We start from the raw sequence: 25,809 nt of genomic DNA, 5'->3' as shown, positions 1-25,809 counted from the left end.
ATCTCTGGTTTATTGCCTGCATTCAGTAAATAAAACAATACAAAAGTCAGGGGTCTCTGTTCTCGACTGCAATTATCTTCAACGCTTACAAAAATCACTTAAGCTACGGCAAGCGCTGAAGCCCATAAAGTGCCAAACGAAAAAAACAGTCGCAGACGCCCATGACTTAACAACTGAATGAGGTACCGGAATATTAATAGTAATACAACAAAAACACAGATTTTGTGAGAATTCAAAAAAACATTCAAAACAATCAAATTTCAACTCTGTTACATAGGCCTGGTAAAAAGCTAGAAATATAACTAAACCATTTATTGTACTTTCAAGCGGTGCTTTCATGGCAGACACTCGTACACTTTTTTCGTATTTCTCAATAATTTCCTTTGACTAGGTCACTTTTACCACTGTATTCCACTTTTCCTTCCCCTTATCAATAACTTGGAAAATATAGTGAGCAGAAAACAGTAAATAAAATCACAATAAAATGAGATGAGGTCCCTCTAAAACACAATTGGGACAGCACAGATTGACTGAATAGTAAGAAGAGATCGAGCAGGATATTATCACTGTAATTGATCCTCATTTTCTTTTAGCATTATTTTGTCAGGACTACCCCTGACTGACTGAAAACAGGTCCGCGACCCACTAGCTGAGAAACAATGCTCTGGAAAGTGTGTTGCGTTAAAATGGAGTGGTATCGGGATAGTGAATGAATAGAACAGCAATCATTCAGAGTGCCGAGAAAGGTCCTAATGGAAACCCTACATGTCAATCAAGCAATGTACCATATATACCATTTTTTTCAGATTAAAAAGTGGAAAATATTTTTACTTTTCTGCACGGAGCACAATCCGTCGACATAATACAGTAATTAAAAAACGTGTCTGGTTAAAACCAAAAGTGGCAAACATACCCAAACGGAAATCTAATACGATTGTTGGAGGTGTTGTTCGCTCACAAAGATTTAGGCTCACTTCAAAATAAAGCAGCTCCAGACACAATACGAGTTGTTATTTGAATTTAATAAAGGAATAGATTTTTTTATAAATCGTTTTTAACGGGGGAAACAATGTAGTGTAGCGCGTTAAGCGGTAGTATTCGGTATTATGAATTACGACAAAAGTGTGACGTAATTTTTTGATTTTTAGTTGTTTTGAGCCTTTTCGGGAGCCATTGATCTCCATGGCAACGCAGTTGCCGCCATTGTTGTTGTTCTCCGAGGAGAATCAGATCAATCGAGACAATTCTGCCATTTCTGTTATTTCTGCTTCCGTTTATGGTAAAAATCCACGCAAAACGGTCAATCCTGCATTTGGAATTGTTGGAAGAGAAACTCAAGTGCCTTCTTCATCACATTTGAAAGGTAAATGCCACCAAAAAATTTATTTTGGCACCCGTATGCGTCAAAGAATGAAAACAATACCACTAAGTATTAATGAGTTGTTCAGATATTCAAGTATTTATTTTTATACCCGCTTATGACAATCAGTCCCAAAGGACTGTAAACAATAGAAAAAGAAAGAAAATAGAAAAGAAAAGAAGAAAAAGAAAGCCAAAGAAATAGAGAAATAAGAAGCAAGAGAAAGACAAAGCGAGATAAAGAAATTGAGGGATAGAGAAAATAATCATAGAAGAGAAAGAGAAAAGATAGAGATATAGTTTGGTGTGTGTCAGTGTGCGTGCAAGTGGCCGTGCCCGCGTGCGTATGCTCGTGCGATTGGTTTTAATTTTTGGACACAGACAAATAATGTACCAACTAGTCGCTTCATTGGACAGGTACAGCGTTTTTTATTTTTTGGAGGTAATGTTGGGCATTTGAGCAAGGAGGCATCATGCAATTTCAAAACGAGCCAAAGCCCGGGTCTCACATTTGAACTTGAGAAAATGAGAAAATGTGTTTAGTAGTTGCGCAAGATGAGTAACTTGCTCTGGCGAGCATCACAACCCAGGATCTTAAGAGTTCTCCCTAAATTTCAGTCGACATAAGAAAAGACTCAAGAAATTATGTGAATTAAGGAGAGGAACAATATGTATTCATTCTTTTTTTATTTTCTTTTTGCTGCCCCCAATTACAGGAAACCTCGACATGTGATCTGGATGAGAATGAATGTAAGAAAAAACATGATTACGTGTATGTGTTTTTCCTACTTACAGACTTTAAAATGGCTATTAAACAAGAATTAGATTTAGAATATCGTTTTCAAAAAAGAATATTTTAATTGATTGTCAGCTATGTCCCAAAACCAGACTCGATTTACACTGTATCATTTAATATACAACTACTTGATTAACAACAACAAAAAAACAGCACATTTTAGGAATCGGTTAGGTGTCTTTAACATTTTCTTTTTTTCAACATTCTTCACTTTACTGTGCTCGAAGCGTTGTACAATTCACTCATTCTTGAAAATTTCGTTTCTGTTTGAAATGATCCTACTTCATGAATTCAACCCACAGTGGATATTTTCAAATGTATGTGCTTGATGAAAATGAAAATAAAAAATATTTAGTCAAGTCATGCTTATCTGTTTAGGCCTTAATCACAAGGAGTCTCAACGGGCTGCACAGACCACAAATGATTGCAAACTGTTTAGGAATTTCTTATGGAAAACAATGGTTAACATAATATTACAATATAAACAAATTATTGACCAATTTAAGCCTGACCTAGGTTTTTATAAAATAAAACAAAAACAACAGACAATCAAAACAAGATTAGACGAACCGATGTCAAGCCACAGGGTGGCCTCAAATATTGTTCTGCCGTCCCACTCAGATTGTTCCTGTTTTGGGTGTGTCTATTCCTATGCCTGCCATCATCTTGGCCGGCGTTACGCTCTATATGCTCATCCTGGCTCTTGTCTTCTGGATCAGATTCTGCCTCAAGGTTTGTTGTGCACACAGACACACACACACACACACACACACACACACACACACACACACACACACACACACACACACACACACACACACACACACACACACACACACAGACAAAAAAAAAAAGGACATTGTGGCCTGTGTTAAAGGAGCGCTGTCAGCTGTCGTGTGATCCGTGCTGTTCGAACTTCTCTCTGTGGGATTGCTGCTTCCAAATGGCACAAAATTGCGACTGTCGCCCTCCTACGCTGCGCTCTTGTCTGACGGATGTCAGTTCGCCATCCTCGGTAAGAACCTGCACAAAATACAATACGTGCACAAAGATGTAGGGCACACAGGATGGGGCTTTAAGTGGTGCTGGTATCAGGAACCACCTGAGAAACGGTGGGGTGGGGTTGGCGCATCCATAGAATTGTATTCCATTTAGTTGATCTAGCAATGTCTTTGGGATTATTGATTTTTTTGGTCTGTGTGAGCATTCTGATTCAAATTAGAAAAGCTTTCAAACCCTCCACAATTTCCCTATTCTGCAATTTTCCAATTTCACGCATTTTTGAATTCAAAGCGGTTTTGCAATTTAAACTGGTCACTGCACCTTTCAAGTTTGTTTATTTCTAGCGATGAAGTAGTAGCCTTCTACACAATATATTTATTCATACCCAATCGATATTTATTCTACTTTTTGCTTGGCAAATTTAACCAGACATATTTGTTGTCTGTGCAGGTGAAAAGGGATATGTTTCCATGAGTTGAACAACGGCTTACTGTGCTGTGATTCCTACGAAATAATTGATCAGTGCCACCATTAAATCCAATGGTGGCACTGATCATTTTTTTTCGATTTAAATATATACAAAGTAATACATTGATGTCAGTTCATGGGCGTAGTTTTTGGCTTGGACGGAAGGGAAGTGTCCCTACCAATATATAACAACGATTGTTAAGTCCCCACCAATATGTGATCACGTAAAAATTTGCTGTGTCCCGACTAACGCCAAGACCAAACCTACGCCCTTGCGTCAGTTAGTTTATTTTTTGTAACTTTTAACTCGACACAAAATCACTCCGTAATCGAACTGTGTGTAATTCTTAGTGCCTCCTAGTGGTACAAAAAACTTTAATTCAGTCAAAAAACATTGATTTGAATACTAGGCAAAATACATGAACTATAGCACCAATGTTAATTTGTGTTAAAACATCATACATTGTTAAATTTGCATTTCTTCTACTTAGTGGAATCCCTATTTAGTTCGGCACCATGTTATTCTGCTGTCTTGTTGCATGCTGTGGCACGGGATTTCGTTCGCATTAGTCAACAGTGTCTTGGTCAAATCTTACACACAGGGCTTTAACCATGGTGACTTTCAAGTTTATAATTTAGTAGACAGTCAAATTAAGGAGAGAATAAATTAATGGGTTTTGAACTTGCCAGTAAAACAGGGGAGAACTCAAATCTCGGATAATAAATTCTAACCTGTTCTAGAAGGCCTTTCCTGAGCCCTGAGTGGGAGTGAAAGAACAGTAATCAACATGACTGGCTGATAATGACAATGATGTCAAGTTTATTAACAGTGCATAATAGTAAAAACAAAGAACAACAGTGAGGCATTGCAGTCAAAATAAAGAAATTACCTCATATGACCTCCTTTGCTGGTGTCCAATATAAAAAACAGAATAAAGTTATCTATTACTCAGCACTTATGGTCTCTACCAAATGGCGAGTTAATTCATCTGTCATTCAATGATATAACACAAGTTTATGGAGTTAGCAACCGTATTCTAACAGAAACGTAAATATTCAATTTGTCAAGATGCAGGATAGTTCGATTAAGATCAGAATTTTGCAGATATCCGGGATTTTGTCAGGCCATGTTGATGTGAATACAAAAAGTTTGATTAGCCCCGTTGGGTTAGTTCTTTCGTATTCAGATTACATGTTTGTGTAAACCACTTTGATTGTATTTGATGTCTTTGTCTGTATGCTATATTTCTTGTTCGGATGCTTTTTTCAGCAAAAAGCATTTTCATTTTGTTTTCTGCCACTACGGCAGAAATGCCTCAAATGTATCCGTACATATGTTGTGGACCTCCATGCTTCTGGTAGGAAATGTACATTTGAGTACAACATGTAAACATACACAATTTAGTAGCGACGAGGAAATAACCACGGTACTCATTTTTTTGTGGTGACGTGATGACGTCATTTTGGTTTCGCTGCTTCCAATTGGGTTATTCCCAAACGTCAAGTATTCGTGGTTAACTCTTGGTACTTCTCATCTAAGTGGACCATACAAAATGGTCCAAAAGCTTGAATTCTGATCTCAATCCAACTACTCCAAGCATTTAGACGTTACATCTGTAGACCCTGAGTGACAAAAATGTTTATTGGCCAAGCGAAACAACCAGGTCTTTACCCTGAAAATCGGACATGTTGTAGAACAGCACTGATGGTGTTGAAAACTCCTTTACATGACTTGACTCATTATTGCAATCTAGAGGATCCTTCTTTTAGTTCCATGATTTATGACAAAAATATGTAACAGGGCTACGTGGGGCCTGCCACACTCTGTCATTTTGATGACTCGATTATGCGCTTGTATTTATCTCTTCATTTCTCAAGATACTTTCTAGTTTTGCAATGTAGATCTACTAGTTTTCTTTTTAGCTGTAGACTGTCATGTTTAGATCGTACCATGGTGTCCAAATTCAGGGCCAGTAATCACAGAAGCAAACCAATCCCTACACACATGCAAATCTTGCGTGATTTCAGAGATTTTGTAAACAAAGGCTAAAAAAAAAATGGCATTTAATGAAATGAAATATCCATCCATCCATCCATTGTCTTCCGCTTATCCGAGGTCGGGTCGCAGGGGCAGCAGCGTTAAAAGGGAAGCCCAGACGTCCCTATCGCTGGCCACCTCCTCCAGCTCATCCGACAGGACCCCGAGGCGTTCCCAAGCCAGCCGAGAGACATAGTCTCTCCAACGTGTCCTGGGCCGCCCCCGGGGCCTCCTGCCGGTGGGACATGCCCGGAACACCTCCCGAGGGAGGCGTCCAGGAGGCATCCTTATTAGATGCCCGAGCCACCTTAACTGGCTCCTCTCAACACGGAGGAGCAGTGGCTCTACACTGAGTCCCTCCCGGATGACTGAGCTTTTCACCTTATCTCTAAGGGAGAACCCAGCCACCCTGCGGAGGAAACTCATTTCGGCCACTTGTATCCGGGATCGTGTTCTTTCGGTCATGACCCAAAGTTCATGACCATAGGTGAGGGCAGGAACGTAGATCGACCGGTAGATCGAGAGCTTTGCCTTTCGGATCAGCTCCCTCTTCACCACGACGGACCGGTACAGGGTCCGAATGACGGCAGACGCTGCACCGACCCGTCTGTCGATCTCCCATTCCATCCGACCCTCACTCGTGAACAAGACCCCAAGATACTTGAACTCCTCCACTTGGGGCAAGACTTCCTCCCCGACCTGGAGGGAGCATACCACCCTTTTCCGACTGAGTACCATGGCCTCGGACTTGGAGGTGCTGATCTTCATCCCGGCCGCTTCACACTCGGCTGCGAATCGCTCCAGCGAGAGCTGAAGATCACGGCCCGAGGAAGCCAACAGCACCACGTCATTTGCAAAAAGCAGTGACGCAATGCTGAGGCCCCCAAACCGGACTCCATCCCCGCCAAGGCTGCGCCTAGAAATTCTGTCCATAAAAGTTATGAACAGAATCGGTGACAAAGGGCAGCCCTGGCGGAGCCCAACCCTCACCGGGAACGAATCCCACTTACTGCCGGCAATGCGGACCAGATTCTGGCACCGGGCATACAGGGACCGCACAGCCCGGATACGACCGTGCGGTACCCCATACTCCCGAAGCACCCCCCACAGGGCCTCCCGAGGAACACAGGCAAACTCCCATGCACCCTCAAAGACCCTGCAGAGTGTATAGAGCTGGTCCATGGTTCCACGGCCAGGACGAAAACCACACTTTTCCTCCTGAATCCGAGATCTGACTTCCTGGCGGACCCTCCTCTCCAATACCCCTGAATAGACCTTACCAGGGAGGATGAGAGGTGTGATTCCCGTGTAGTTGGAACACACTCTCCGGTCCCCCTTCTTAAAGACGGGAACCACCACACCAGTCTGCCAGTCCAGAGGCACTGTCCCCAATGTCCACGCGATGTTGCAGAGGCGTGTCAACCATGACACGCCCACAACATCCAGAGCCCTAATGAACTCTGGGCGGATCTCATCGACCCCCGGGGCCCTGCCACCGAGGAGTTTTTTGACCACCTCGGTGACTTCAACCCCAGTGATACGAGAGCCCAACCCAGAGTCCCCAGGCTCTGCTTCCCCAGAGGAAGACGTGTCGGTGGGATTGAGGAGGTCTTCGAAGTACTCCGCCCACCGATTCACAACGTCCCGGGTCGAGGTCAGCAGCGCCCCATCGGCACTATACACAGTGTCGATGGGGCGCTGCTGACATAATCAAATGCAGAATTATGCATACTTTGTGTCGCCAAAACAAAAATATAATTGCCCTGTTTAATATTTCTACATTTAATAACGTTGTACTATTAAAATACATTTTTATGTCCTTGACTTTTGTTTTTCTTTAAATCACATTGTTGGTGAAAGGAATGAGTGGAGAGGTGTTGTAAAAGGATAGTGGGATGTTTAGACGTGTTCTAAGGGATGGGCAGGGCACCTGTAAGATGCTGCTTGGGTAGACCAGTGAAAGCTGTCGGGCTCTGCAGAAGAGTGTGTTGGGTCACCCTGACCTGAGTGACATGGCCGCTTTCTTGTGTCCCTTTTCATCTGGAGGGACGAAAGCATGACCAACTTGGGTGCCGAGGTGCTTAACTTGTTTGGGTCCTTTAGAAAATTGTGTGTGTTTTTTGCTACTTTCTCCCTTTTTTAATTTTCTTAGTTTTTGTGTGTTTTTGTCTTGCTGTCCGTGCCTCTCGAGGGATATGAGCAGCGTAGATAGATAGATAGATAGAACACTTTGCAATGTTATTCTCCTCTCAAAATTTTCTACAAGTGACATCTAGACTATTTCTTAATGAGACACTGCCTAATATTTGACCACTAGGTGTTGCTGTATTGTGTTGTGCAACAGAGCTCAAGGAAAAATGGAAACTTCTGAGACTCAAAGTGACAAAACTGCACCATTTTTCTTATCATTTTTCACACGTTTGTTTTTGGTGTGCCCAAATAAGCAAAATGGTGGACAATCATGTCAGCTCTCTCTAGAGGAGACTCATCTTATGTAAAAAAAATTAAAAAACATACAAATTTCTTAGAGTATTCAAAAACATGTACGTTAATATTATAGTTTAATCAATATTGTTTTTTTTTAATGGACCTTTTCATGCCCGGATAAAAATATAACAAGTATTCCTAGATTGTAAGTTTCAGACACTCAGTGACGGTGACTGCTGTTTGTGTTTGCAGTGTTCCAAGTGGGATTGCGCTTGTACGTGTCAGCCACCGGAGTGTGAGTCCTGCAACTGTTTGTGCTTCGAGATCCGCATCAAGTAGTCATGCATCACATTTCAACGCAACAACCAATTTCCAAGAGCATTACTGAATGCTGTTGGACTCCACACAACATGACAAGAACATTTACAGCTCACAAGTGCAAAGGACGTTTTTGATGAAGGGACAAAATGCAACGCATAACTCAAAGTGCCATTTTTGTCTTTATTTACAGTTGATCTTTTTTTTTCAAATTACAGATATTTTTTTTAAAATTTGTACTTAACAAACATTAAAACCTTGAAATATTTAAAAACATACTTATTTTTTGCTTGATCCTATTCAAGTTTATATAATCACAAAACAATCTGAAAAGGTTCTGAGGCCCACAGTTGACAACAATCTCCCATTTGGTCATGGCAGGCTTGCAATTTTCGGTCGCTATTTTTGCATGTGGAACAGTTTTCAAACTCAAGAAAGTATTTTTGCCGTTGCTGCAAGCATATTCAGCCTGTATGATTAAATCCACAACAACACAAGCCTTCCCTCCTAAAGAACTTCATGAACTGACATAATCCATGTGTATCATTAAGTTATGAGTGAATGTGTATTTATAAATACAAAATTAAGCCCAAAACAATCAGAAGGAATAAGTCAATTTCACCTTGTCCAGAAATTTCCACCTTCCATCGTGTCTGTGGAACTTGATTCAAGTTCATACCTGGCTGGAAGATTAAATCCAAAGGTTTTATTGGCATTGTGAGAAATAGTCAAATAGTAAAACAATACAAATCACATTGACGTTGAGATACTTGGCAGGCACCACTGTGTATTTCATTCAGTGAATCAGAATCATTAGTATAGCATGTATGCCCACGCCGACTATGAGACTCTGGCTGAGGAAGGGCAGCAGTGCTGAATCACAGGCATCAGGTGACAAATACTCTCCCACGATTTGTGTTAGGAAACCGTTGAAGCGTCCGAGTTTAGGGAAGACCGTTATTTGCCCGTCTGCTCGTGTAGCGTTTCTGCTGCTGCCGGTACCCAGGACCGCTACCTGGTACCAGACGCTGCCAAGCTGACACATCAAAGGCCCTCCGTCGTCATCCTTTTTGGACACAATTTACAAGGCAGGAAATCAGTCTTTCCCATTAGGGGGTTGTATCTTTATAGTCAAAGTGTCTGATTGTGGGATTAATTTGCAAGGTGAATGGAACAGAAGCGCTCAACGTCACCTGGTCTAGTGTCAGAAGATTAGTACAAATCTCAGTGGACACAACATTGCCGCAGTCCACCAGTGACGTCTGGACCTCCTGAAAGGCCTGCTCCACTACAACGTTAAACAGGAAGAAGAAAACGGCGGATTACTACAACGGGAGTCATATCACAAGGATGAATAATAATATTATGATGCATGATACAGTAATATTTATGATACATGATGAATGCAGATACCTCCTTCTCCACCTACACGCCACCCGATGGCCCAGCAGTTGGAACCGGGGGTGAAAGTCTGTCCGCTCTCAATACAGATGGGTTGGGCGAAGTCAGACATAGTCAGTTGAGATTCCAGTTCCAGAATCGCCACATTTTCACCTGATAGTGAGCTGGATGCCATACCGATAACTCTCACTTCTGTATCAAAAGTGATTGAACCATCCTGCTGCACATGAGGCAGGAAGATGGTCCACTCTGATGCTGTGCTGGACCTGCAAATACCAAAGTTATTCAAGCATTCAAAATGGCTTTACAAGAAGTTGCCATTTCAGCCTTATAAAATACAATTGGGTCTGCTGGATTGGCACAGATTCCTCTCACTATCAGAGACACCCAATCAGACCTTTGACTCCAAATTACATGGCAATGACCAAAGTTGTTGTAGCTCAGGGTGTGTGGTTCATACTGTATATTTATTTTTACAGGCGATTTATGACTAACTCCGATGTCTAATAAGAGAACATTGCTTGGTTTCTGGTTCAGGCAGAACAATGCAACTCTTCTCAGTAAGTTAGGCCCAGTTTTCGCTGTCATGCCCACAGGGGCATTTTTGTCCTTGAGCAGAATGAGGAGACTCCTAAAAGATACAACAATTATTCTTTTCTACTGGGTTGGCAAAGAAGGTCAATGCTACTTGTGCCAGAACCAGTACTGGTAAGATCTTAAGCTATGTGTCAAAGCTGATGACATAAAATCCGACCTATTTTACAGCCTTATTTATATTTTCGTGCTTGTCACTAATAAAAACAGCTGACTTGCCTGTACTCTCCTGGCTGACTCGCTAAATATATTACACCAAGAACCTCGACCCACAATTAGGCAGTAGATAGAAATGTTTTTCTTGATTGATTCATAATTTATTCTTGGTTGGTTGGTTGGTTGGTTGGTTAGATCCCTTGAGCAGACGGGTCATAGGGGCACCATTTCCTGTGGTGTGTCTTAGGTAAGTACAGCCTGGTAGCACCCATCCCTCTCCAGGCCAACATGTTTCCACCCGGTCTCAAACTAGAGAACTTTTGCATGTTAGGCGAATGTGCCAACCACTACTCTACAGAACTCTACACATGGATAAAAATCTCTGAATTTTTAAACTTTCAAATTCAACCATAGTATAACTAACTTGATATAACTAAGAGTTGTGAAGATTAAAGCCTTTATTAAAAAAGTTTAGTTTTTAGATTTTGAATGAAAATGTCAGATCTGGTTCAACTCTTGAGTTCAATTTTAAAGGTGCTCTCACTGTAGAGTTAAAAAAGTGCGTCAACAGTTGAGATAAAGCTTTAAAGCATTTATTTATAGTTTGGACTTTTTATAACACCAATCCCTCCTCAAAAACACAGTGGATGTGGTGTTTTGTTCCGATCACTTGTCTGTGGCAATGCCATTTCTAATCTTGTTGCATAACATGTTACACAACATTGATATCAATGCCAAAACAGAAATACAAATACAGTTCAAATAAATTCCAACACAATGCTGTGCTCCAAGCATTGCCTTATGCCATCTTGCAAAAACGTCTGTATACATAATTTTGTAAGTACAACTGTCTGTAGAGTGAGCATTTCCTTACCCATCTATGCTCACAGTTATCAATTTGTTTTTATAGAGTGAAGCTCATTTAAATAATTTTTCAAGTTACATGAGATGTTTGTTTTTTGTGAACAAGTTTCCTGCTTACTGGTAAGAATCCATCCATCCATTATCTGCACCGCTTATCCTCAGTAGGATTGCGGGGGTGCTAGAGCCCAGCAGCCAGCCATCTTCGGGCAGTGGGCAGGGGACACCGTGAACTGGTTGCCAGCCAGTCGCAGGGCACGCAGGGACAGACAATTCGCTCGCTCATTCACACCTAGGGACAATTTGGACCGGCCAATCAACCTAACATGCATGTGTTTGGAATGTGGGAGGAAACCGGAGTGCCCGGAGGAAACCCATGCAAGCACGGGGAGAACATGCAAACTCCACACAGGAGGTACGATCTCATGACCTGAGAACTGTGCCGCACACGCCCTAACCACTGTGCCGCTGTGCTGCCCCTGGTGAGAATCATCTCTACTAAAATAACTTGTAAGAAAACCCTTCCTGTTGTATGAAAAGCAATTTATTATTTCATGCCCTTCTGATCAGTAACCTGATGTCGCTGTATTGTGTAGTGCAACCTAAACAGGGCTTTTCAACTGGTGGGTCGGGACCAAAAAGTGGGTTACGGACCCGTTTTCACTGGGTCGTGGGCCTTTGCCTTGAGGAGAATGATGCTATCAAAAGGAAAAAAACTGAGGATCATTTAAACTTCTTAACAGTATATAGCGATAATTCCCAGCAAATGTGAGACACCTGCCATTTCACACCACAGAAAAAGACTGATAGTTTATTTACATATGTTAAGCATGGCCAAACGAAGATATAGGGGGCACCAAAAAGGATATGGATTTTATTGTCTTGAAGATAAAGTTAGTAAATTGAAGTGTTTTGGATTTCAATAAAAATGCAGCTAATTGGTCCTTAAATCGAAGTCATTTTTGTGCTGCTGGTAATTTTGTTTTTTAATTGAGAATCTACCCCTCGCTACTTTGTGCTTTAGTTATCACCGGTTCACTCTTTTGTGGAGGAAAAAAATGGGATTTAAAAAAAAAACACCATTGAGGAACGCTTCGGGCAGCCAAGATCAAGCCAATTTAGATACCTTCAGATCCGCAATTTTGCCCGTAATTTTTACACTACTTTCCCCACTGTTCCTGCATTTGAAAAGTTCCTTTCTTCCTTCGCTTGTAGGCAGCCTGTCCGTTATCCATGCAGATATGCGGCCTGACTAAAACCCTGCTGACCAGTACTAAAACAACATGGGATCAGGAAATCGTCCGAGAAGATCTACTTTGGGAGGACGTACTTAAGAGAACACATACATCTTCAATATGAGCGCGACATGGCCTTACTCAGACCAAAATTATTCACAGATTGCATTGGACAAAACAAAGAATGTCCCAAATTTGTGAGTATTAATTCAAACTGTGCACACTGCCATCAATCCCCAGCGAATCACATATGTTCTGGTCATGTTCCTCTCTGCACAACTTCTGGGAGGAGTTTTTCAAACCATTTCAAAAATATGCGGCTCTGCTATCAAACGGGATCATATGATAGCTCTATTTAATACTTCCTCAATTACATGAAAATTACCTTAAGGCCACACAAGACATCATCGCCTTCATAATATTACTAGCACGGCGCTTGATCCGAATAAAATGGAAATCCAAAGTCCCTCCACCTCACACAATCCAGTGGATCCAGTCTACCTTACAGTACTTGCATTTAGATGAAACTAGATATACACTTGAGCGCTCTGTTAATATGTTCTGATCAATATGGTCTGGCTTCCTTAACATTGTAAGGGAAAATAACTTCGCTGACATCCCAGAATTACTATCCTCATCTCATCTCATTAGCCGTACCGTTTATCCTCATTAGGGTCACGGGGGGGGCTGGAGCCCATCTCAGCCATCTCCGGGCAGGGGGCAGGGGACACCCTGAACTGGTTGCCAGCCAATCGCAGGGCACACAGGGACAGACAACTCATTCGCTCATTCACACCTAGGGACAATTTGGACCGGCCAATTCACCTGAAATGCATGTTTTTACATGTCGTCTGTCCCACCCACCTCACCGGACTCTTAACTTTGTCTCATGTATAATTTACTGTGCATGGTTATTTATCTATGTACATATTTTTCTTTTTTTGCAATAATGTTCAGGTGTTTAACGTGTGGGGAACCAACCTCTGCAGCGGGACCGATTTACTTAACTTGTTTTGTTTGTTTTTGTAGGTTTTTGTTTCGTTTCATGCTGTTGTGCGTATACTGGGTTGATTTGTTTTGTTATACTGTCACCTTGGATGCTGTAAAATTATTGTACAAACTGAAATAGTGTTATGTTTGTATCCCTGGTGACAAAAAATCCAATTGAAAAAAAGATTTAAGGCAATTGGCCATTAAATTAAAAAAAAAAGAAGAAGAATACACCACTGAATGCTTCCCACACCGAGACAGCACTGCTCTCGCGAAATCACGCTGTGTCTGCCTGCTAGCATGACTCCTCGGAAGGAGGGAAGCCGGCAGCCAAGATTCATGCCGATCGGCCAGCACCCTTTGACTTGAGATCTCCAATGCCAGTCCATTTCATAGCGACTTTCATACTGTATTGTGACTGAAAACCTGCTCTGCCTTTTTTCCCCTGAATTTTTCTGAGAATGTTTTGTCCTGCGCCTTCGTTGTGCGGCCAAACTCTGAAGGTATGCATCTCTCTCTCTCTTTCTCTCTCTCTGGCTCGCTCTCACCCACAGTTGGCAGAGCTTTGATTAATAAATCGGAGTGGAGTTGTTTTTCTCTATTTAGGTCGCATGTTGTAATTAGGTTGGGATTGGTGGGCCCCAAAGTTGGACCAGTTGATAACCACTGGTTTAAAATAACCGGATATGTATCTTTTAGTAAGCTGACATGTCTCCCTACCGTAAAACACATTCTGCATCGGTAAGGACAACATCTTCGCCAACCAGCGTGCCGCTGCATACATGATTTCCATTCCAATGCAAATTGACCAACCAAGGCCACATGCCCGTCTCGGCCAACGCTGACCCAGAACCTGATAGGTGTACATTTAAAGGAGCACGCCCACATGAACCTGCAGAACACAAACATAATACATGGACATTGATTTTTGGGCAAGAAGAGAGCTAATTTCTTTCCAATAATTAAAGACAATTGATTCAGAACTAGCTTACTTGTAATGTTACAAGTAAGAGTGTGTGGAGATGCTCACGCTTGGACATGCCAGTAGTGGTGGGCTGATTGGTCGTACTGGTTGCTGGTGGGTCTTCACATTTAACCTGCAGATCTAGGTCGGTGCCCAAGGACAAGAAGGTAACGAAGCCTGGCAAGATGTCTTCGGCAGTGTGGTTGCTGATCCACTCCTGGTACTGTGACACCCGAGCGTACACACCAGGCTTTTCTGGCGCAGCGCAACCCATTCCAAAGCTCACCACTCCGCTCTGGATCCACTTAGAGACCTGCTTGCTTACCATTGGGCCACCAGAATCACCCTGCAGTGTCAACATGACTTCCTTGATATTTTTGTAACTTCATTGTCAGGCAGAAATAAAGCCATACATCCCCTTACTAAAAAAACCCCACATTCATTTAAAGTTACCTGACAGGCATCCTTTCCTCCCTCTCTCAGGCCAGCACAAATCATGTTTTCTGTGATGACTGTCGGATTTAGGTCACAATTGCACTGTTTATTTCCAACCACTGGAATCTCAACCTCCATCAGGTTCTGGGGGCTCGGTAGAGGGACTGCACATACCAAAAAACATCAACAAGATTTGCTTTCTTCTGAGATCTGAGATCACAGAGACAACCTGGTGTTCTTAACCTTTTACTAGTTTTCAAGAAATGTATGATAAATTCTGATGTATAGTGGTCATAGGAGGGCAGAGTCAGCCAAAATCACCCTTCCTTCCTCCTCCCGAGAGCTTACTAATAAAATATAAAAAATAGTGTGTTCTTCGGAATCGGTCCCTCACAACAAGTTAATAATTCGGTCTCGGGCTTGTTCGGGCTTTTATACTTGCGGCCCGGGTTGGATCGGGCTGGATTTTTAAGGGCCGATCTTACCTCTAAACCTTATTTACATTGATAGTACAATGAAAATATAAGAATATTTTGAGGGACAATGTGTAATATTCGAATACTAGATATCGCTGTGCAACAGAAAACGTGCGCACAAAAAAGAATACAAATGCAGAATACAGACTATGGAGACTCAAATCGACCAAACTGCACCATTTTGCTTCTCATTTACTTGCCAGGGCTACAGACTATTACAGTCTGTGTATTTTTGGCTGATTACCTCATGTGGGTCCATTTTTTTGAGGAAAATAAGTTCAAATTGAAATCGGATTTAAATGTTTAATAGATGAAATAAAAAAAAATCTCTTTGAATAGGTACCCGTAGCAGCAAGATGGCGGACAATACGTCAGCGCCCTTCAAGTGAGGTTCACGTTATGTCAAGAAAAAAGCAAATTTCTCAACATAAGTAATTTTTTTTTTACCACTAGAAGGTGCTAAATAATACACAATGTCCCTTTGAAAACAAAATGGTTGGACAAAACAAATTAAAAAATATATTTGGTACTAGATACATTTCTAGAGGTAATTATCAAAATATCTGTAAAGAGCAAGTTCCACAAACGTATCTGCTTTTTTGAATTGAATGCAAATAGTTGCATTTTCAACCCAACACATATTAATGTCAAGTGAATTATTTGTCCTCTGAATATGAACAATAACATTTGGAATGTTCTGTTTTCACAAAATCGTCGAGGCTGAGCTGACAAACCTCCCGAGCCGATGTTTCCCCATCCGGTGACCCAGCTGTCGGTTCCAGTGAAGAATTTGCTATCTCGGGCCGCCAGGCAGACAGGCCTGATGTAGTTGTTGAAGTTCACGGGCGAGGAAAGCTTCAGCAAGGCCACGTCATTGTCGAAGGTTGCTGGATCGTAATTGGGATGTCGGATGATCCTTATGATGTCTCGCCTTACTTCGTTTGGATTTAGACCCTCCTGACTCTGACGGCCCAAAATTGCCGTGACAGGCCTGGAACTGAACATGCATGCATGTAAACAAATGCAAGCACGCACACACTCATACGCACACAGACCGTGAGACATTTATAAGCCTGCAATTAGATTGATGAACTCCTCCAGTGACTCCCATAGTTTTGTTTTATCTGTACATTTGAAATGTTGCACCAAAGTTTCACTTTAAAGGTGGGGTGTGCTTTTGAAGTGTCCTTAAAAGGTCCAATATTTTCTTTATTAAGTATGTGTTAACAAAGCCCAACTAAGTTCAATTATTGAAAGTTAAAAAAGGGCATGCTTCTAGTAAAGTCCAAACAACAACCCAAATCTTAAGAAAGATGAAAAAAAGAAGAGTTCATCATGAATGAGCTGACTAACGCTGCAATCATGAATCTAAGCCAGGAGATGGCAGAAGAGAGAAACACATTCCAAATTCCGTGCAGCTCCTTTAAATTGGGAGAGTGCATTATTTGACTGCTAGATGTCGCTGTATTGTGTAGTGCAGCTGAAAACCAGTGCTAAAAAGCATAAGGAAGAAAACATACTATAGAGGCTCAAAATGACCAACAGACCCATTTTTTTTGCAGGTTTGATTATTTTGGGTACCCGTTACGGCAAAATGGTTATAGATATTATTCAATCTCCCTCTCTGTGGGGCTCATTTCATTTAAAAAAAAACAACTTATATTTCTATCTTGGAGTATTAAAAAAAGCCCATTTATATGATGGTTCATGTGTTTTTGTTTATTATTTGAATCAATAGTCTAAATAATACACATTTTGTCTTTAATATTACCTTGTAAACCAATCTCATTATTTAAATATTAGAAAGCACGGAAATGATCAGTGTAATCATATTGCGTAATGTATTTTATCATAGTATACTTTGCTGTTTTTCACGTTTTTATGAAATTCTAAACATATTAGTTTTAGTGTTTTTTAGTTTAGGTGTACATATATTTTCAACAGAGCTTGATAAGGTTTAGATGCTTACAGTGGCGAGTACACATACGTCCTGGGTGGCGCTTGAGGCCCTACCCTTTTGGAATGTTCTCACCATTTAAGAATAACATCCATCCATCCATCCATCCATTATCTGGACCGCTTATCCTCAGTAGGGTCGCGGGGATGCTGGAGCCCATCCCAGTTATCTTCGGGCAGTGGGCAGGGGACACCCTGAACTGGTTGGCCGCCAGTCGAAGGGCACGCAGAGACAGCCAACTCACTCGCTCATTCACAGCAAGGACAATTTGGACCGGCCAATTAGCCTAACATACATGCATGTTTTTAGAATGTGGGAGGAAACCGGAGAAACAAACCCACACAAGCACGGGGAGAACATGCAAACTCCACACAGGAGATTTGATCTCATGACCTCAGAACTGTGCCACACACGCACTAACCACTGCGCTGCCGTGCTGCCCTAAGAATAACATATTATTAAAATATTGAGGTACATAATGACTGAGTTTTTTGGAAGAACGTGTACAGCTCTTATTTGTACTATTAAAGAGATAACATTTGAAAGATTACCTCCTACATTCCCATTGATCCCTCAGTGTAAAGCACGTGTGGCCAAAATTTTTGACTCGCGAGCCGCATGGGGTTGAAAAAAATTCGCTTAGAGCCCGAGCTGGAGAAGAACAAATGCCTAATAGATTTATTTAATTTTTCTGATATGCCGTCTTGAATCTGGTACCTCGGCAATACAAAAAAAAAAAACATAATCCAGTAGATTTTTTTTTCGTTTTCGAGCACGAGTTATATCTCATTGTCTATTCGGTTACAAAGGGAACATTTCATATAATCATTTTGAAACACTCAAAATATACAAATAAATATATCCATTTACGGATAAAAACTTTAATTAAAACTAATAGCAAAGTAATATCTCAATTTTTTAAGCTCTAAATATTACCAATTTGCCTTGAAAAACTCAATGCAATAGGGCTACTTCAGTCATGTTTTATTGCATTAAATTTAATATATTGATAAAATTGATATTAAAAAAAGCAAGTGGAGAATGATATAGCGACATAATTGAATGTTAGTTATGAGTGCAATGAAAGATATAGTTTTTATAAGTGAAAAAGTGAAATCGTATTTCTCTAAACAGCGACGTTAAATAGAATAACATCGGGATGGGCGTTTCTTCAAATCTTCTCTGGTTGCTAAATGGTAGTCAGAATAGACTGACGTGAGAAAGACCCTGAGAGGGGTCAACACAAGGAAGGCTCCAGGCCCGGACAACATTCCGGGGCGGATACTTAGGGAGTGCGCCGATCAGCTGGCTTGTGTACTAACAGACATTTTCAACACCTCGCTAGACCAAGCCAAAGTACCATCATGCTTCAAAATTGCCAACATCCCAGTGCCAAGGAAACCCCAGATCTTATAATTCAACGATTACCGGCCCGTTGCACTGACTCCTATCATAATGAAGTGCTTTGAGAGACTGGTTAAAGAGCACATCACCTCCAGTCTCCCCTCCTCATTCGACCCCTTTCAGTTTGCCTACCGGACAAACCGCTCCACCAGGGATGCCATCTCCTCTGCGCTTCACCTGAGCCTGACACACCTAGAGGAGAAGAACACCCATGTGCGGATGCTGTTCCTGGACTTCAGTTCAGCATTCAACACCATCATCCCACAACATCTGGTAGACAAAATGAGACTCCTGGGTTTCAACACCCCCCTGCGGAACTGGCTGCTGGACTTCCTCAGTGACAGACCCCAATCAGTGCGGATAGGTCAGAACATCTCAGATGTCATCTACCTCAGCACGGGCTCCCCCCAAGGCTGTGTCCTGAGCCCCTTGCTGTTCACCTTGATGACACACGACTGCGTCCCTAGGTCCACCACAAACCACATCGTGAAGTATGCTGACGACACAACAGTGGTGGGCCTCATCAGGGACGACAACGACCTGGCCTACAGAGAGGAGGTGGAGCAGTTGGTGGGCTGGTGCAGGGACAACAGCCTGGTCCTGAATGTTGACAAAACTAAAGAGATAATTGTCGACTTTAGGAAAAAACAGCCCAACCATGCCCCACTTTGCATCAACAACAAGGCTGTGGAGGTTGTCAGCAGTATCAAGTTCCTAGGGGTGCACATTACAAACAAACTCACCTGGTCCGTGAACACTGCATCACTGGTTAAGAGGGCACAGCAGCGCCTGTACTTCCTGCGGAGGATGAGGAGAGCCCACCTGCCCCGACCTTCCCTCATCGCATTCTACAGGGGCACCATAGAGAGTATCCTGACCAGCTGTATCTCTGTGTGGTGTGGAGGCTGCAGCGCTACCGACTGGGGTAGTGTGAGGAGGGTAACGAGGACAGCAGAGAAAATAATCGGGACTACACTTCCCTCCATTCAGGACATTGGCCAGAAGCGCTGCCTATCCCATGCTAAGAACATTATCGGGGACCCCTCTCACCCCCATCATGGACTGTTCACTCTGCTAGCCTCTGGGAAGAGGTACTGCAGTGTGCGGTGCAAGACCACCAGGTTCCGCAGTAGTCTAGTCCCCCTGGCCATTAGACTGTTAAATGGTCAATCTAACATATAGTTAACCTAAATCTAAACGGCTGCTAATCTGACTTTTTGCACTACTGGCAGTTCTTTATAGCTAGCCACTCCTTGCACATCTGTTTCTCTGCACTATTGTACTTACAGCGTTATTGTTACAGTGTTAATGTTACTGTTTACCTGACTTGTTAACCTGACTGCCCATTTTGCACATCTGGTTAGCTACTCCTCTTGCACTATCGGCACTATGGTAAAATACTATACGTAGCCATAATACAATACAACTTTTACTTATATCTGTACATTCAAGGAAACTGTGCGGGTCAGATGTATCGACATTTCGTTCTGTATACACGTGTACTAGAATGACAATAAAGTAGATCTGAATCTGAATCTGAATCTGAATCTAAAAGTAGGTAGTTTGGAGTGGTGCGAGGCTTCGGCGACATCTAGTGGATATATTTTAAACTACGGGTCATTGTTTGACCAGAGGCGGTTCATTTTTTTCTTCTCAGTTTAGTCTCGCGGGCCGGATTAAATCAGTTGACGGACCTGATCCGGCCTGCGGGCAGAAGCATGCTGAACCCTAAATTAAACCAGAAGTGAGTGACGTAAGACCCCGACAGGTGCAGAAGCCTTGCAAGAATGAGATTTGACCTTCATACCTGGACAAGCAATGCGCAGCTGATAGCAGCCACTGTCTGTTGATGAGCGATGCCCCGCAGAAGTGAGTGTTGGAAGAAGTGAGGTGCAGGCTGACCTGCCAGGGCCAAACACCTTCTGCAGCCGGTTGACCACCAACAATACGGCTGTTGACAGAGACCTTACCGCACTCTGAAAGACCACACCCAGAATTGGTTTGCTTGTTTAAACCAGGGGTGTCAAACACATTTCTACCAAGACCCAGATTTGCATAATGGCTGTACTCAAAGGGCCGGATGTAAATTATAAATATAACGAAATGTTATTGGTAATGACCCCCTGCACACTCGTGACATAACCACATGACGGCACCATGACAGACAGTAGTAACTCATTGTGAACAGTGGACAAGGCCAGTAAACAGCAAAAAACAGCAATAATATTCATCACTATTGGCAATGACATGTCGAACGAATATTATGCAACTGTTGGAAGAGGTGGTTCACCTTGACGGAAAGCACTAAGAGTGCTATTTAAAGACACTGAGGATAGCATTAGCAATGCTGGCTACCGACCTATTGTCTTTCTTCTGACATAGTCACACATATAGACAAGTAGTCCAGTCTGTCTGACTTCAGTCTACACAATCTCTACTACTATATTGTAAATGGAGTATCCCCATTCACCAATGCTGATCTAAAAGCTTATGAAAGTCTGGATGCTTACCAGTTCTTCTTGGCTGGTACGCGTTGTTGCACTTTGTCCAAATGAACCCCTGACATGAGATGTCCCCCTCGCGCAAACGTTACTAAAACGACTTTGTACCAAATTATTTGGTGAACGTCGTAGAACAGTGAAGTACGAGGGGCATTTTATCCCTGTATAGAAATCACTTTTGAGCATGTTGAAAATATTTATTTTGGAGAAACATTTGTCTCACATTTTATCCGTTGGTTGTCTGGCAGTTCATTTAGGCGTAATAAGCTTTCTGGTAGAGCACGTAACAGTTTTTAATACGCCTGATATTCGGGGGATTACCGTTTTGAATCCCTGGTTAATTACAATAAATGTAGCTCGTTTTCCGTAGTAAGAATCGGCAACGCTAAGCCACTAACGTAGCTAGTTAGCCATAGCTACTTACTACATGAGTGTCTTTGACGTGACTTGTATCCACTTAACATTAAGTTGTTCGGAAACATATCAAACGTACCTTGTAAAAAATGTTCGCTACAAATCCTGGAATACTCGAGGGCAGCCAGCCTACTAGTATTGTGCCTCGACACAACACCAGTCTCTCCGTTTGACTGCAGATAAACATTGCCGTTTCATGTCATCTCCAAAAGGGATACAATTCCAAATCAGTCTTGCACATGATTAAATCACCATGGCAAAAAGTGGTGGTTCTATTCTTCTGCTGTTTTTTATTGGTATTTGTTTCAACTCAACTGCCTATTCAACTGCCATGCGTTCGAGTGCTTCTTGCCGTCTGTCATGGTTCTCATTTTCCAGGGAAGGCAACGTGACGTCACATGCGAAACGTCAATAGAAAACAAATGTAACTACTCATCCATGCAAACTCAGAATGTATTCATTATTCATGTCATGAACAGTCACTACGCATATATTTTATAAAATAAAATATACAATTTTCTTGAATATGTTTCATATCGTTTATAAATTATTTCTCAAGTCCACCCATTCCTTTTGATGAGTTGTGGTGCTGAGCTGACATTTGCACATTACTGCATTATGGGAAATGTAGTTTTTGAGCAAACCACACTTTTGATATTTTTTTTTCTAGATTTTTTTGGTTTGAACAATTTTATTGACACTATTAACAGCAAATAAACAATGTGAGGTTTGAACAATTTAGATGCTCTGACATTTTAAGCTTTCGCGGGCCACGTAAAATAACGTGACGGGCGTCATTTCACCTCAGGGCAATGAGTGTGACACGTGGTTTAAACAGAGGAATGGGTTAGCCGTGCATGGTTTTCTTTTCCATATTTAGGCACATTGGCTAACTACAGTGGAATACAATTTGATATTTACTCTTTTAATTAAACCCTTTCATAAGTTTATTTTGTTTTAATAATTGGACACCTGCATAGGAGATGTCAGTTTGTTATTTTGACTATTATACCTCATTGCTGTTTGTTATTTTGACCATTATGCATTGTTTACATCATTGTCACTATAGGCCAATATGTCGCTTTTCTTTGATTTCAATAACTTTTAAGGTGGATCTTCTTTATGTAAAAAAAAAGGGGGGGCTCAGGGTAGGGGTTTATGAACAGATTTGACATTTGGCATTGCATTGGTTTTTTGTACAGTTCACTCCTGTTCTCCTTGCAAGTTCAACATTAATGGTAAATGGTAAATGGTCTGCATTTATATAGCGCTTTTCAAGTCAATGAAGACTTCCCAAAGCGCTTTACAATGTGCTTCACACTTACCCATTCACACACACTCACACACACTCTCACACACCAATTGCGGCAGTGCAGCCATGCAAGGCGCCAACCTGCTTATTGGGGGCATTGATGTCTTCTGTTCTTAATTTGGACTGACTACTAAACTAAAAACTTATCAGCCTTGTTGTTGTCAGGCCCTCCAAGAACTTGTGTTTTGGTAGTCAATGTGGGTATTTGAAGTCTGATTTTTGTTTTGTTTTAGGGTCCCACAACCTCTGATTTTTTTTTTAAATAAATTACTTTTAAGTTCTTAAACTATGTTTTCTCAATATTTTAATTTAGCACTTTGTTTGCAGCAGTAGTTGTTTTTAAGTTCTTAGAAACCCAAGCTGAGCAATAAAAGGTGAATCATTTGGGGAAAAGTGAATGAATAAACACAACAAAGTGATCTGTACTTTATCCATGTTTTGGCTACACAATGTTACATTGCGCAAAATGGATCATACATATAAAACAAAGAATAAAAACTCACCATCTAATTGGGCTCCACACTCTAAAGACAAAAAGGACAAAATTATACAAGTCAATCCAACTTGTTTTTCATTCACAGATCCAATCATGATGTCATCGTATGTCAAAGTTAATAGGGCTACAAACATTAAGATGACATATATAGTTTTGATATTTCAAGCAATAATGACACATCCTATTAAAAAAAGTTTTTAGGTCAGGCCCTTAATTCAAGGTTTGTAACCTTGAAATGTTTTTTTCCTCACTGTTTAATGTTTGATTTGCTTTCCTCCCTTCACAAGTCTTCTTACTTACTTACTTCTTACTAGAAAATTATTTCCTCTAACAGTTCAGCTTCATTTAAAACAAGCTAAGCTGTTGTAATCAAGGAAAAGAAAATTCCCCATGATATCCTGTCATGCTCATCTCTGAAATTATAGTGATTAGTAAAGACAGCACATCTAAAAGATGCTTCCCAACAGGGTTGAAGGCCTTGAAACGAAGCCTTCAGACGAACCTTGCACGTCACTGCTTTTGTGACGATTCGTCATCGCACTTGCCCCAGCTTCATTTTTTTAAAGCTCATTTCGAAAACAAATAATAGCGATTTTGAACGAGTGATAAGATTTCTTCAGATGTTTTTGAACAGATTGCACATTGTTGGATCATGTAACACAAAGGTTTGAAAACCACGCTAAGAATGTTGACAATGAAGAAGAGATTAAAATAAAAGATAATTTGCTAGGAGGAAGTAAAAGGTGAAAAGAACAACAGGTCAAGTTGAAATCCCCTATTATCTCAGCTTCCCTTTGCCGTCTGACTGGTTTTGATGGCGACGTTTTTTGCATTTTTCTTCTTGTCAAATTCTTGACAGTGATAACAAGTGTTTGTCATGTAGGCACAGTTAACCTTGGCAAGGTCAGACATCTTGTTGACAACAGGAAGCCTGAAAAATAATTCTCTATAAAATGATCAAGTATGACTGTAATTATTTCAACCCTTGCTTACTGCTGTGTTGTCTCCAATGAAATTTGTCTTAGCGAGAAGAATGAGTTAATGGTTTTAAGCATGTGTCAGTCACGGATTCCTAACTCTTGATTACCAACAACAGTATGAAAGCGTCATTGAATCAAAAACTTGAATTGGAAAACAATTTATAAGAGTTTGTATAAGCTACATTAAAATGGGTGGTTATCGCAATAACTGCTGAGGCCTGAGCCTTTATCCTAATTTGATCAGGAAGGCCTTTTCTCTCTGTAAACCCCTTGGAAAGTTAAAGCGGTCTCTCACCTTTTTCGATCTGAGAGCTACTTCATGTTACTTATTGCAAAAGGCACCCAGTTTTATTTGCATTGCCAAAATAACTTATTACTTTGTTTTTACTATACTACTGCCAGGTTAATTGTTGAAAGTATGGTAATATGAACTCAGTTAACCACTAAACAAATCCTTTTACTAGAATAATCTCAATGACCCAGCACTGGTGAGCTATTTTAAAAACAGGGCACCTAAGCTGTCCACAAGGGGCACCCCGTTGAAGACTCCTGGTCTAAATGTAGAATGTGTGTCATTGAAGAAATTGCCCCAGCCAATTTAGGCAAAATTCATTCAGCAGCAGGATTGGATTAACTTTTGCAAATGTAGAATAAAAATTAATAAAATTCAGGCAGATGGCACCTTTTGAGCTTAACCAAATAATTTGTCAACATTTGGGTTTGTAGAACATCCTAACTTCTTTCAGACCCAAAGGCTCAGAACTGTGTGGCAGATGTGCTGACATTTATTACATTATGTCACCTGTTCCTTATAATCATGGTCTTAATGTTTATCTGGTAATCATCGTAAGTTGAGAACTAAATCAGCATTGAACAATTACTGAACTATCATTGACCATACAAATCCAAACATTTCAATACATCCATTGAAAAAAGGCAAAATGCACAAAAGGAATACTGAAACTACTGCTCTGAGTAGTTTATTTTTCAGACCCCACACCCCAAAAAGTAATTGATGCTCACCTGTGAGAAGAAGCAGCATAGGCAAAATCCACTTGTCCATGACTAAGAAGTATGAAGATGGCTTTGCAACCACACAACAAATAAGTAGTTGTGTAAGACACACCCACACACACGTCCCTTTACCCAACGCATCTATGCACGAGCATGCAATCCTTGCAGTAATTGATCTTTTCCATCGTCCCTACCATGCAAGTTTGAAACA

The 25,809-nt window shown here is 41.2% G+C and overlaps 2 protein-coding genes across 3 annotated transcripts; one reads left to right on the top strand and one right to left on the bottom strand.

Annotated features, from left to right (window-relative positions):
• Positions 1-1,192: 1,192 nt before the first annotated feature.
• On the top strand, positions 1,193-8,682 carry LOC148374802 (uncharacterized). Of its 2 annotated transcripts, XM_088341126.1 has the most exons (5): positions 1,193-1,363; positions 2,076-2,109; positions 2,777-2,887; positions 3,033-3,170; positions 8,343-8,682. In XM_088341126.1, the coding sequence occupies exons 2-5, from the start codon at positions 2,098-2,100 to the stop codon at positions 8,427-8,429; spliced, it is 348 nt and encodes a 115-aa protein (XP_088197252.1). In that variant the 5' UTR covers positions 1,193-1,363; positions 2,076-2,097; the 3' UTR covers positions 8,430-8,682. The 2 variants fall into 2 exon arrangements, with proteins under 2 accessions (XP_088197252.1, XP_088197255.1); XM_088341129.1 differs by lacking the exon at positions 2,076-2,109.
• LOC148374801 (polyserase-2-like) lies at positions 8,572-25,754 on the bottom strand. Its single transcript, XM_088341113.1, has 10 exons — positions 25,608-25,754; positions 23,612-23,632; positions 20,689-20,857; positions 16,255-16,517; positions 15,063-15,208; positions 14,676-14,955; positions 14,366-14,537; positions 9,822-10,075; positions 9,602-9,696; positions 8,572-9,474 (listed from the first exon to the last, which is right to left on the bottom strand). The coding sequence occupies exons 1-10, from the start codon at positions 25,645-25,647 to the stop codon at positions 9,205-9,207; spliced, it is 1,710 nt and encodes a 569-aa protein (XP_088197239.1). The 5' UTR covers positions 25,648-25,754; the 3' UTR covers positions 8,572-9,204.
• Positions 25,755-25,809: the final 55 nt, after the last annotated feature.

The sequence above is a fragment of the Urocampus carinirostris genome, chromosome 1, assembly GCF_059441175.1.
Source record: "Urocampus carinirostris isolate Australia breed hairy pipefish chromosome 1, RoL_Ucar_1.0, whole genome shotgun sequence".
In the NCBI taxonomy this organism is placed as follows: domain Eukaryota; kingdom Metazoa; phylum Chordata; class Actinopteri; order Syngnathiformes; family Syngnathidae; genus Urocampus; species Urocampus carinirostris.
This window is presented reverse-complemented; position numbering and strand designations above follow the sequence as displayed.